Below are 14902 nucleotides of genomic sequence, written 5' to 3'. Positions count from 1 at the left end.
AGATGATATTTTTCTTATTTTTTTTTTTAAATTAAATTAATTATTATTTTATAATTATCTTAGTTTAGTATAATAACTTTTTTATGTTATATTTATTATTTATTAACAAATTCCTTTACAACAATTTATTTTAATATATAATATAATATAAATATTGCTGATTACACATTTTTTATTTGTTTCTTCGTTTTAGTGAACAATTTTATTTTTTTTATAGATGATTTTTTTAAAGTATAGATTTTCATTAAATGATTATATTTTATTTATAATAATAATATTAATATAAAATATATTATTTTAAAAATAATTAATACATAATTTTTAATTTATTATTCAAAATATATAAAAAAAATATATATTAATTAATTAATTAATAAACAATATTTAATATTTATAATTTTGCATTTTATTAATTTAATTAATTAATTTATATCATAAATTTTACTTAATTAAAATAAATAAAATAAATTAATTAATTAAAGAATAATTTTTAATATTTATTTTGTTATTAATTAATTTTGAATTTTATTCAATTAAATTTTGAAAAAAAATATTTTAAATCAAAAAAAAATAATTTAATTAATTTTTGAATATTTATAATTTTAATTATTAAAAATTAATTATTAATTAATTTATTAATGTTATATTTTAATATATTTTTTTTAATTTTAAAATAAAAATTAATAAAAAAAAATAATATATTTTATATTAAAATATAATTATATATTTCATATGTATAGCTGATATGAGAGTTAATAATCATAAATATGTTTAGAGGACAACCACGATGAAATGTTTTGTTCTATCTATTAATTATTATAATTTATATTTTTTAATATAGCACTTTACGTATATCTTCATTTTACTCAAATTTCCAACTAAAATTAAAGATTATGGTGAAAAAAGTCTCAGACTCCGTAGCAGTGTTGCAAGAACATTCGCCAAACATTCAGCATGCAAAGCAAGTTCTCCCGGAAGCGCTGTACTACCAACTTTCACACAAGCCAATTCACGAAAACTCGACGCGACATCATGAATTTTCAGGATAATGTTCCTCGTTTGAAGCGGCGACGACGTATGTTGCGTCAAAACCTGCCCGAGCTCTGTAATTCTCCGAATTGCCGTTAGACAAGCGGTGAGATGTTCCGGAAGACTATTTAAATGCGGATCTGACATTGCGACAACGAGTTGTTTTGACGACGTTACAAGTTGCAATGCTTGTTCCGTGAGTTCATCACGAGCTGCTTGAAATTTTTGCTCGTCAATATCGACGCCGCCGCCCGCATGTTGCGCTTGTGTACAGGCATTCGCGATTTGATCGAGTTTTACTTGCAACCCTGCCATGGCAAAGTCCGTTTTCGCAAGAAGTCCTTCGACATTCATGCCAGCGGAGCCGTTCATGTGTCGATGTGACGTCAAAAAAGGACTCAAAGGCGGCGTACTGAACTGCGGTTGTGGCTTACGGGCGAGTTGCGGCGAAAAAAGCATTGAAACCGGCGGTTGAGGCGTCGTGCCATTCGCAAAAAGCTTCGTATTCGGGATTTGTGGACAATCGCTGCGTGATCTGATGTGCCCATTACACGCCGGGGCACGATTTTGTTCGATATCTTCTCTACTAAAATTAAAAGCTCGTTCAATATCATGATATGTACTGGCTGGTTTATGCAAATGAGGTGATCCGATGGTAGCGGTGCGAACGGGAGTCGAATTTTTCATGACCGGAATGGGACTCTTGATGATTGGTTTGTGCGGAAGCGGAGGTTTTTTCGGGGGTAATGTGAGCAATGGCGGGGACATTTGTGACGTGGCATCGCGTGGCGGTAACGATGGCGGAACGGCATCATTATAATCGGAAAATCCATTCAGGTGTGTCGTTTGGGCGCGACACGGACTCGGGCTTTTCGTGCGTCGTTGCAAATCAATGTTTTTCGGAGGACGTTGCGGAATGGGATTTTGATCGGAATGCACGCATCGTCGCGGCGGCGGCTTTAGGAACCCATTTTCCGTCGATTCTTCCTCGTTTTTGGCATTTTTCGCCTTTTCCGATGTCTTACCGCAACAGAAAAAGGGCTTTCGATCGAGAGACGGATACTCGATAATATTTCCGTTACCATTCAAGGTACTCGAATCGACGGTATCTGTATTTGGGGACGCTGAATTTGCAATTTCACCTTTATTGCAGTACAAATGCTCGTCACGATTTGCTTCGGCGGTGTCGTTAAGGTCAGGAGGAGGCGGAATAATGAATGAGAGAATTTCTTCAGGTGTCAACTCCACAGCGGGAGTTGCCTTTTGTGTGGGAGGTACGATCGTTACCTGCTTAATGAACGCTTCCAACTCGATATTTGTCTGTTTTTGCTTGTCATCGAACCCTCGAGGCGGAACGGGAAGCGTACTTAGGGCATCTAGCTCATCTGGGGTTTGAGGCGGCGGAATTGACGTCAAATCAATGAGATCGGGATCATTCACGATCATCGATTCGTCGGCCATATTAAAACCTAAAAGCTCCTGATTTCGCTCGTTTTCTTTTGAACTATTTTCACGCAACTTCGCTAGATATTCCCGTAGCTTCGCACTTTCCTGTTCAACCGGAAAGACATTAGTATCGGGACTATGGAGCCCGAAACTGTGTCGATTTAGGCGGTTTCTCTGGTTATTTTGTCTCACCTGGTTTTGATGCACGGGCGAACTATTGGGACTATAAACACTTTCATTATCACTTTCGCTCAACGACAAATCATGCCCCAACGCTTGAAGGTCACTGATGATCTTGCTGAAACCCTGAACTTTCCTTTCCGCCTTCGGAGTGCCGTTATTTAGCGTCAATTGTTGCGGCGTCACACGATTTTTGTCGTATAACGGACTTAATACTGAATTCAAATCGCGTTCGATGTCGTTCAGTTCGGAATTTATCGTGTCACTGAGCAACGTTAACGAGTCACTGTGCTTCAAAACGCCCGGCGGCGGCACATTTCCATCAATATTGTACGATTGCTTCGAACTACCGACACTTTCGCAGTCACTTTCAAAATCCACGGATGATTCGCGCCACGGATCATGAATATTTGGTCGAATTTCGTGCTCGCCGCAAGATGTCGTACTAAAATCGCCGTGTTCGTTCAAATATTGTTCGCTATTTTCGACCATTTTTTGCATTTCAACGACGCGTCGCAGCACATCGTCGTTTCGTTTCGCCTCAAAACGCTCCAATGTCGACAGGTGATTCTGATTTGCCGCCACTGTGCTGTTCATGTTGCGATCGCACAACTCGTTCGACTTCATGGAAGTCAAAATTTGCTTCGTCGAGTGATATGGCGGCGGCATGAGGAATGCCATGCTGTAAGTTTGCTTTTCCGGCGGAAACGGGAAATAGCTCCAGGGTGCCGGAATAATTGTGTGTTGCGACAAATACGGCGGCGGAATGTCTTCGATTTGGATTTCGCGTTCTTGGTCCACAACGAGAGATTTTCCTGTCAAGAGGCGATAATAACCGCTTAAAACTATCACAAATTCGGATGCCTCGCGATTTTCCATGGGGAACGTGATGAGGCGATCTGGCGCAATGTATACGGCAACGGCGTCAGAAACTTCGTCAATTTTTGTCACAGAGACACGGGAGAGTTCCTCAATTGTGCAAATTGGTTGCGGCACGGAACTGCGAATGCCGATAATTTGACTTAGACCGAAGCGGGGGGAGACGAGGAGTACGCGTTCGACGCCATCGCGCTGATTTGTACTGAAACACTTGGCGCCGTAACTTGGTAAGCCGGAAATTATGTCTAGATAATGGATTTTTGCTTGCAGTTGCGTTAACACTTTCGTGCTTGAACCGGTCATTTGGGAGTTTAATTTTAAAAAATGTGCTATCAGTCGTCGCAATTCCTTATGCTTCATACTATCCACTAATGAGGCAGGCACAAATCGTTCCAGTCCAAATTCTCTCCTAAAAATGAAAAAAAAAAAATAGATGAGAATAATTAAATAAAAGGTTCGATTTTATTAAAATTTTTTTTTAGAAAAAAAATTAATAAAATATTAAAAAAATACTTAAAAATATTTAATTTTAATTAAATTCTTTAATTTATCAATTTTTTGATTTTTTTTTTTTTTACATTTGTATGTATTTTAATTTTGATTTAAATATTTTTTGGTTTTTAATTAATTAAAATTATTTCAAACTTCTTGTCCTATATTTTTTATTCTTATTTTTTTAATATTGATAAAAATTAATTAATAATGTATTAAATTTATTTTTTAATTTTAATTATTTAATTAATACAAAATTTAAAAAAATAATATTAAAAAAAATAAATAAAATATTATTTAATTTTTTGATATTTTTAAAATAAAAAAAATATTTTAAAAATATAAATTTTATACATTTTTTGTGGTTAAGAATTAAACTTTTTTAATTAATTAAAATTAATAATTTTTAAAATACTAATTAATAATTTTTTAGAAATTTAAAATTATTTAATTAAAGATAATTTTCTCAAATTAACACACATATATTTAATTTTAATTTTTTTTTTTAAATAATAAACATTTAATGTTCTATTTAATTATCTAAAAAATGTTAAAAACGAAAAAAATTATATTTTTCCTTTAAAAAATTAAGAAAAATTATTTTTATTGCCTAAACAACTTCAAAAAATCAAAATATTTTAATTATCTAATTCAGTTTGAGACAAAAAGAAATAAATTAAAAGTGCCCTAAATGTAATTTCCGTTCGTTATTGTGTAATTGAGCTTCAAAAACTAATAAAAATATCAAAGTACTCGTCGGATACCATTAAATAACCGTTAAAATTTAATTTGGTGCATTTGTGTCGACGTCAACGAGAGAGATTCCCAACTTTTTAATTGACCATAATTAAGTTATAATCAATTTTATTATCACAGCACGAGCGACGAGGCAAGTGTAAAGTAAATAAAACACATAAAACCCAAATAAAATAAAATTTAGAGGAATTTTTACTTACTCAACAGTTTTAACAGTTAATTTTGACGGTGATATATTGTTGGCTAACGCATGTTGATGGATGTGCAATGCGGCAAGTCGTAATGCCACATCGGGTTGCAGCTCGGGGGCAAAGCGTTCCTGCACCACGTCATTGCAACACTGCATGAACAGATAATCAAGCGCATTGAGATCCTTTTCCGCCAGCTCGGGCGTCGTTACGGGAACAAAAGTAACGCGAAACAAGCAACGTAGTTTATGGGCACCGGGACGCGCTGCTATCTGTTGTTTTTTTCGTTTCATTTCATGACAACGAGAAAAGTTGCAAGTAAACGGGAGAAAAAACAAGAAGAAGTTTGTTAATTAGAAAAGTACTTCAAGTGTTTCGTAATGAACTTTTTTTTCTAACATCATGGACTTTGTCTACTTACTCTGGCAACAGTTTCTTGCGGATCTAGAAGTGTCAGTTTATTTCGCTTCAAACTTTTTACATGCTCAACGACCAAACTGAAATGCTCGATGGCAGTTATGCACAATTTGTCTTGTAAGGAAGACATTACATCCTGTAAAATTAATTATGCGTCGAAATGAGCGGAGGTTACACATGTACACTTATTTGTTCGAGAGAGAAAGAAGGCGACAAGAAAAGAAGACGAGTGCTCTATTGCCAAAGTTATCTCATGAAATTTGTTCTTTTATTCGTTTCTTTTTTTTCTTTCTCGTGGGTGGGTGCTTTTTGATTTTTTTTTCATGAACCTCTTTTAAAAGTCTTTAAAGAAATTTTTAAAAATTATTTAATTTTATTTAAATGTTTTTTAATTTGTGTCAATTTTATATTTTTTTTTTAATTGAAATTGTTATTATATTAAATTTAATAATTTAATTAAATTTAAAAATGTTTTCATTTCTTAAAAATTACTATTTATTTATTTTATTTTTAATATTTTTTAATTTTTGTGTTTATTTTTTTATTTTCTTTATTTAAATTTAACTTAATTTATCACATTTTTAAATTTTTCATATTTTTAGAATTCAATTTTTTAAACATATTTTTCAAACGAAATAAAATAAAATTTTGAAACAAAAAAAAAATAAATAGAATAAACAAAAATAATTAAGTTTAATGGAAAAATAGAAAGTATAGTAAAGAAAATTAAATTATTTCCCAAAACTTTGGTAAACTTTAGTTCCTATATAATTTATTTTTATATTATTTTTATTTAATTAATTATTTTTTAATAAAATTAAATAAACCAAAAGTTAATTATAAATATTTTTTTGTAGAATTTTAATTTATTTTTTATTTAATTTTATTTTTTAAATCCACTAGAAATTGAATTTTTTTCCAACTTTTAATTTTTTTATTTAAAAAAAGCATTTGCAATCAAATTTTTATAAAAATTTTGTAATTTTATGAATTTTTCTCGTTTTTTGTCGACTTAAGAAATTTTTCATTAAAAAATTTTCATTTTTTGAAGCTCATTAAGTATTTTTAAATTTTAAAACACAAAATTTATAGGAAAAAAATTTATTTCCAATTTTTTTTTTCAAATCATCTTAAGCTTTGAGCTTAATTATATAAGAGCTTGAAAATTCAAGCTCGAAGCCCAAACTTTCAAAAAGTCGAGCTTTTGCAATGTAGAGTTTTGGGAAATAAAAAATTAATTTCCTTGAATATATTTTTTTTATTTTAATTATTTAGGTATTAAAATTAAATAATAATTTTTTCTAACACATTTTATTTAAAATTAAAATTTAAAAAATGCAAAATTCATAAAATTAGAATTTTTTAAATTAAATTCATTTTTGCAAAATATAAAATATATAAAATTTAGTCAATATTAATAAAAATATTAAATTATTTGAAAATTAATTAATTTCTTTTAAATTTTAATTAAAATATTTTAATTTATCAAAATTAATTTAAATTTTAATTAAGAGACTTTTCATTTGCTAAAAATAAATCTGTGACGTAGCCAAAAAGAAAAATAAATTAAATTTCGACAAAATCGATATCAAAAGCACCCACGTGAAAGACAAGCAAGAATAGTTGATTTCCTGTAACAACTTCTTTCTTTTTCTTTTCACTTATCGCATTAAATCTTTACATTACCGTCCTTAATTAGATCTTCTTGGTTGGTTTTAATTATTCAACGATAAAACATTCGCCGCAGCAAAGAAACTTTTTTTTTTGTTTCCTTCTGTGTTTTCGATAAAAGAGTATCGCAATAAAAGTGAGGAGATAGCTTTGGCAATAAATTCTTAATAACACTTAAACAGTCACTTCGTGTGAGAAACGGAGATAACTTACCTGAACTTTGGTAGTTGAGTCGTATTTGAATGATTTAGTTTGTCCATTCTCGAGAAAAACTTTGAGCACGTTAGCCATTTGGGGTACACAGATATCACCAAGAGAAAATGCCGATGGCTGTTGATAGCACGAGAAAACATGAAAAAAAAGGAAAAAAAAAGGTAATGGAATAAAGTGTGTGTGTATAATAGAATGAAAAATTATATAAATTACGAAATAATAGGAGAATGTTATCTCGGAGAAAAAAATGTACTTGATGTCATAGAAATATTGTTCGCAGCAAATATTTTTTTTTGCTACGATGACGATGATATGAATGATTGTGTCACACAACAAAGGTAAGTTCATATATTTTCATTAGTATCATGGTGCGGAGAATGGCATGGCACACAAAAGTAATTGAATGTAATTGAAATTTTATCACGTAACATTAAACAAGAGGCGTATAAATGAGTGCACATTAGGCGCAACGTTAGAGAAAAAAATATTTTTTTTTTCCGAAAAAAAAACAGACCGACAGACGAAAAAAAAACTAAAATAAAATTCTTACGGGAAACAAAGGTGCTCCATTAACACAGACACTTTCCGCAAATCGGACACGTATCGGTTTTGATTTTAGTTTTGCCTTTTTGCCGGCGGACAAGAGTGTCGATTTACGCCCAACTGTTGTACAGAGGTGCGGTTGGCACACAACCAGCGATACCGTGTCTTCGCAATTTCGCACGAGTTGAATGACGTGATCGCGCGGCGCTTCCTTCACATCTTCCCCATTGACTTCGAGAATGTGATCGCCGGGCAGGAGATCTTGCGCGCTCGGGCCGTCTTCGGTGACAAAACGCACGATGACGGGACGTTCGCTGCCCGCAACGAAGCCAAAGCCCAACGTCGGGCTGCGTTTGAGGGTGACATGACGGGGTTTCGGTGGTGAATCGTCGTTTTCGTAGCGCTCGGGTGCCTCGTACGTTGCAGTTTTGTTCAAGTGACTGAAATGAAAGAAGAAAAAAATTAACAAGGGAAAAGTTTGTTTGAACGTGTCTTGAAGAGGAAAAGTTTCTCTTGTGTATGTGTTTATTTTTTCAAGTTGGATTTTAAGGCAAGTGCAATAAGGAGAAATATTTCATTTTTTAATTCAGATATTTTTTTTAATTTTATTTTTTGACAGAAATTTAGATTTTTTAAATCATTTTTAATAAAAATTAGTGAAAATTATTTAAAAATTTTTAAAAAATTAAAAAATAAATTTAATTTTTTTCTTTTTGGATTTTCTTTAAATTAATTTTTTTGACTAAAACTCTTAAATCAAGTTGTTTAATTAAATTTCTTAAATAAAATTATAATCAAATTAAATTTTTTAATAAAATTTTTGAAAAAAAAATTTATAAAAATAAAAATTGATTAAAATTAACTAATTAATTTTATATAAAAACATAACTGAAATTTGGAAAAAAAATTAATAATTTAATTAAAAATTTTCCACATAAAATTTGAAACAAAATTTTAAAAAAAACCGAAAAAACTACTAAAAACTACTAAAGTCATTTAAAAAAATAAAAAAAAAATTATAAAAAATTAAATAGAAAAAAAATAAAATTTTAGGACTTTTTAGACATTGTATTTATAATTTAAAAAATAATTAAAAATGATATAAAAATATTTTTAAAATAAAATATATTTTTTCAATCAAGCTAAAATTTAATTGATCTAAAAATTAAAATGATTATTTATTTTTTAATTTTATCAATTTTTTGTAAAAATTATTTTTAAATTAAATTAGAATTATTATTAAGTAAAATAATTAAAAAAAAAAACTTTAATATTAATTTAAAATAAATTATAATTTTAATAACTTTTTTTTATTAATTTTTAAATATTTTTTTTTATTAATTTTTAAAATTTTATAAAAATATATTTAATTTATTAAAAAAATTTACTGAATTTATTTATAAAAATTTTAAAACAATTTCTAATTTAAAACGAGAAAAAAATGAAACATTTTCGCTCACTGCACTTGCCTCAAAGAAAGAAAAAAAAAATATAAACTCACTTTATGTAGTAATATTGTCCTTTCAAGTCGACTGCTCGCTCCCATCCATAGGGCAAATCATAATCAGGTCGCCAGTTTTCTATCGGAGGTAACCATCCAGCCGTTTTTGTTATGTGACTGTTTGTCGCACACAAAGGAATCATTTAGAAGAAAAAAAAAAGAAAATAGAAAAAAATTGAGTACGGAAATTTTTTTTCTAAAGCTAAACTATTATTATACTGCATCGGTAAGCTTTAAATAATGATGATAATAATACAAAAAAAAAGTGAGGAGTACATTCTTTCTGCATTGGATGGATAAAAAAATCGCATAATAGAAAAAATAAACCTTATGATGGAAAAAAAAGTTGTCCACAACAAACAGGTCGTTTTTTCTTGCTACAAAGAATTTGATCAATAAACGGATTTTTTTTTGTAAAGAACACGCGCATCCGTTTTTTTTTATTAAATCTAGAATCCACCCTTCAACTTACCTGATAAAATTACAATAAACACATTTTTTAGAAATTTTTATCAGATAAACTTTGGGCGAATAAGAAGTTTTTTATTATTTTCCATATTTTCACATGATAAATGTGTGTGTGCCGTGAAGCAAGAAAAGCACGAGAGAAAAATAAAACTCGGAGAATAATTGTTGCTGTCAGCAGCAAACATTACCGGTCTCGTTACCGGTGGCTTGTATGCCGATCGTATCTCGTACGAGGCTCGGAGGAAGGGGAAAACCACAAAAATACCATTGATACGGATTATTAGTCGGATAAGTGTAGCGACGTGCATTTCAATTTATCTACATATATTAAATAAAATTTTAATCTTTGTAATTTATGACCTCTTTCACCTCTTATAGGCAATAATGTGCTCGCAAAAAAGCACGAGAGGAAGTTTAACTTTTTTTCGGGTGAGTATTTTTGCGAAATAAAACGATTTTTCATTTTACGATTTTTTTCGCAGCAACTCCTGCTCGGTAAATTAATCCTGTAAGGAAGACTTTTATGTCTGGCAATTCATCTTAATGGCAAGACGGAGTAAAATTTATCATCTTATTTAGTAAAACAATGAATTTCAGTGCAAAAAAAAAATAAATAAAAAAAATATTCAAAAAAGTATCACAACGATGACAAAGGCAGCAACAACGACGACGACGACGATAATAATACTAATGTAATAAAAGAATGTTGTTTTTTCCTGCATATTTAAGCAGAAGAATATGAATAATAACTTTGTATCACATCTCGTGTACAACAATATAATAAACATGAATATGTCAAGAGACATTTATTTCTACCGTAAAAGAGCATGAGAGAAGCACGTCTCCATGTCGTGAAAAGTCTCTGTGCAAAAAAAAAAGAAGAAGCCCAGAGTAAGCAGAATTTTTATTGCAAAGTATTTAAACTATGTGTCATTCTTTGCACAAAGACATTATGAGGAGAATAGAGGACTGTTCATAAATTAGAAAAAACAACAGTTTGGATACACAATAGAAGCAATTATATAGTTCAGAGGTGTTGTCGTTGAAAGTTTTTGAAATTGATTCTATTCAATAAGATTTTTTTTTAATTTATACACGAAATTTTCCTTAACAAAAAATTTAAAAAAATGTTGGTTTTAATATTAAAATTAAAATTATATTAAAAAATTAAATTACAATTAAATTATTAAATTTTTTAAAAATTAAAATTACTAAATTATTCAAAATTTTATTAAAATTATAAAATTGAATTAAAAAATAAATTAATTATTTAAAAATTAATTAAAATAAAAATAAAATAAATTTATTTAATTATTTTCATTTAATTTATTTTTATTTAATTTTAATTTTTTTTTTAATTTTTTTTCGTAGCAGCTGTTTATCTAAGCTTTAAGAATTTTAGATTTAATTTAATGACCTAAGATTCAATCTAAAAATTGAATAAAAAAATCTTAAATCTTTGAATAAGTCGATTAATATTTGACTTATCGAGCATATTTTGAAAAAAAAAAAATTATAAAAAAAAATATTAATTTTTAAAATATTTTGATTTTAATAAAAATTTAATGAACAATAATATAAAAAAAGAAAATTAATTTAATTAATTAATAAAATATGTAAATTAATTTTTTATAAGGCAGAATTTTTTTTAAAGCAAAATCTTATACAATTTTTCATTAATATTAAGCAACAATTTTAAAATTAGAAAATAAAAATATTTTATCAAATCGAATTAATAAACCTAAAATCATGGTCGAAAAGCCAATTTTTTTTTAATAAATTTTTTTTTAACTTTAAATTTATTTAAATTTTTCACTTTTCAAGTCACAAAAATATTTTAAGAATTTTTAATTAATTTTATTTTATTTTATATTTTATAATTATTTTGAAGAAAAAAGTTTAATTTTGACTCAATTTATTTTTAAATATTTTATTCATTTAAATTGAACATATTTTAAGGTTATTCATATTATCCTAAAATAAGCAAAATATTTTTCATTACAAAGGGCATCCTTCAGACAACACTTAAAAATATTTTACAAATGCATGAAAAGATAACAAATATCGACACTTGAGACTTCGATTGACTCAATTCAAGGTATTAACTCTTTTATTCAACAAAATAGTTGAAACCAAAATCCGATATTGACAGAATGAAGAGTTGAACTATAACATTTCATGAAAACATGAGTAAAATTAAAAATATTTTCATTTCTACAATTTTCCTTTGGAATGCAGTGACGAATATTTTCTCGAAATGATGTAACATGAGAACAAGTCATCTTTTTTCGTCATGATCTAATATTAGAAAAAATTATTAAAGTCTCAATTACTCCGTCCCTGACTTCATGAAACAACAAAAAACTGTTGTTTAAACATTTTGTATGTTCTTTTTATGAATATTTTGACGTTTTATGTAAATAACTCCAATCTTTAGCTGTACAGGAAACACAACATCAAACGAACGTCAAATATAGACAAAGATTTGTTTTATTATTCAATTCATGTTCGCGCATCGGCAGCACGAAATTTACATTATCAATCAATAATTAATCTTTTATCAGCAAAATCATTAAGTGTACAAAAAGTGCCACGCTGCCACTTCATTAATAATATCGCTTATTTGCTCGTAATTAATATTATCTAATCACCAAATGACCCGTGTAACCGACGTACCACTGACACAAATGAGTTAATACTAAATAATAAATAGTCGTACACAAGCAAAAAAAAAATGTCTTATTCATAACAAAATTTTCTTACGTACAAAGGAACCTTACAAATTCTTCTTTAAATAAATTATTCGCTGTACGAGTCTCCATAGCAGTACGAACGAAACGACAAGTGAATGTTCGCCTATGTGAATGTTTAAAAACGAATAGAAAGAATCAAACGAAATTCTCGAATATTTCACACACAAAAGACGCGCGCGGATGTTAATAGTTTCCGATGGAAGTAGTGCAAAGTTATCACCCAGTGGGCGTCATAACTGACGGTCCATTTAAAAACATCAATTGATGATACGTGAATATGAATTCCCTTGATTCAAATTCGCTCGACCTTAACCATCTTACCCAGAAAAGGTTTTGGTACGAATATCTGATGGTGTTTGGGTGATCTTCTCTCTCTTAAAAAAAAAAAAAATCAAAGAAAAATCAAACAACAAAAGATGTTTTGCTTATTTTCGGATTAAGACTCGATATTTATGGTTGTCGTATTGTTTGCGTTCTAAATAAAGAAATTCAAGTCAGGGATAAAAAAAAATTTACTAAATATCATGAGCATTTTCTAAATATGTGTTTAATATAAAATTTAGTAAAATTTAATGAGACAAACTCTATTAGGTAAATGGACAAAAATTTAAAAAAAAATAAATTATTTTAAAAATTTATTTAAATTATTTTTAAAAAATTTTAATTACTTTGAAAAATCAAAATTTAATTAAATATTAAAAAAAAATATTTAAATTATTTTAAAATATTTTTTTTCATAATTTTAATTACTTAATTTAATTTTTTTTTATTTTAAAATTAATAAATTAAATTAAAATAATTATTCCAAATTATTTATAAAATTATTTTAATGAGAAAAAATTATTTAATAAAATAAATGCTTCGAATATTTAAAAAAAAAATTAGGAAAATTTAAATTAGGTATGAACTTAAATTTAAAATAATTTTTCAAGATTTATAAATAAATTCTGAACATATTTTTAATTTTGACAATTTTTATGTAAATTATGCAAAATAAAATCAGGGCTGCAAAAGCTTAAAAAACGTATTTTATTTTTGAAAAAAATTATTTTAATATATTTTTTAACCTAACTTAAGCTAAATTTTTAAATTTTCAACCATATTTCGAGAAAAAAATATTATTTTCAAAAATTTTCAAAAAAATTCATTAATTTATTTGATTTAAGTTAAACTTAAAAGATTTTAGCTTATAATGATTGCTTTTAAATCAGATTTTTTTGATTTTTTTAAACTTAGGAAATTTTACAGCTTTGGGTAGAATCCAAAGATACTTTAAAACTGTAAATATTTGCTAAAAATGTTATAAAGATATTTTTTTTTAAAAATTATTTAAATTTTTTAATAATTATTATTATTTTCTATTTTAATAATTTTTTAAAGAGCAAAAAAATTGCTTAGCTTAAAAATTTGAAATATTTTTTTCGTCCCTGTTAATAACGGTAAAATAAAAAAAAAAGTGTGAATGAAGAAAAAAAATCAAATTCTACGCATGAATCTAGTTTTTTTTTTCTCTACAATGCTACATTGTAATTGACTTTCTCTGAAAACGACAAAAGACTTCACATACCCGTATAAAAGTAAGCCTGTTTATAAAATTAAAATATTACATGAATTTTTCTAAACACGTTTTACCATTCATAGGGTTTCGTGACTGACTCTCGTTACACATTCGCCTGAATGGTTCTAGCTGAGCGTTTGTGTGTATTTTGAAACTTGAAGCGATTAGACTTTGTGATAAGAATGCTTGATACCCTCTTAGAAGGCGCTAAAACTTTTAGCAGTACATAATTGAGTGGGTATTGTTGAAAAGTTACGGAGAGAAAAGGAGGAAGAAGAAAGTAAAAAAAAATACATTTTGGGAAAAGAGGCAATGCTCCGCTCGTTAAATTAAGTACGTTGATGAACTGAGTAAGTATCTTCTGGATGGCGGCGGATTCACGCGAAATACGGGCTTTGGGAATATTACGATAGTGTCATAAAGTCTATTATTATAGATGGCAATAAAAGGGGATTAAGTTCGATCTTTTCGTCGTTCGCTTTCTTTTAGCGACGATTTTAGCGTGTGGTGTTAACGAGCCAAGTAATCATAAAATAACAATAGAATTAAGTCGAGGAAGCGAAAAAATAAAATATCGTAAAGAAGCCTTACCGATACAAAAAGCGAAATAAACTTACTTGCAGTAGTAGAGACGTCCATCTTTCGCGGTATGCACTGTCCAACCTTCTTTAATGCTCTGTTGTAAGGCATCTAAACTGTCATTTCCTGTGGTTCCGGCTGCCGTTGTCGCTGCATCGTAATTAGCTGTTGTTGTTGTAGTTGGTTGCGTCGAGAAAGATGTCGTTGTACCGCCAACACTTCCACTCGC

The 14902-nt window shown here is 28.5% G+C and overlaps 1 protein-coding gene across 1 annotated transcript; it reads right to left on the bottom strand.

Annotated features, from left to right (window-relative positions):
- Positions 1 to 891: 891 nt before the first annotated feature.
- Positions 892 to 14884, bottom strand: LOC134837744 (uncharacterized; the record flags this gene model as incomplete). Its single annotated transcript, XM_063853131.1, has 7 exons — positions 892 to 3943; positions 4983 to 5242; positions 5392 to 5523; positions 7272 to 7388; positions 7822 to 8254; positions 9316 to 9432; positions 14712 to 14884. Coding segments are annotated over 7 exons (4284 nt in total), but the record flags the coding sequence as incomplete, so codon positions are not given.
- Between the last annotated feature and the right edge of the window lie 18 nt (positions 14885 to 14902).

Source organism: Culicoides brevitarsis, chromosome 1, assembly GCF_036172545.1.
Source record: "Culicoides brevitarsis isolate CSIRO-B50_1 chromosome 1, AGI_CSIRO_Cbre_v1, whole genome shotgun sequence".
Taxonomy (NCBI): domain Eukaryota; kingdom Metazoa; phylum Arthropoda; class Insecta; order Diptera; family Ceratopogonidae; genus Culicoides; species Culicoides brevitarsis.
The sequence above is the reverse complement of the archived record's forward strand: the minus strand, read 5'-3'. Positions and strand labels throughout refer to the sequence as shown.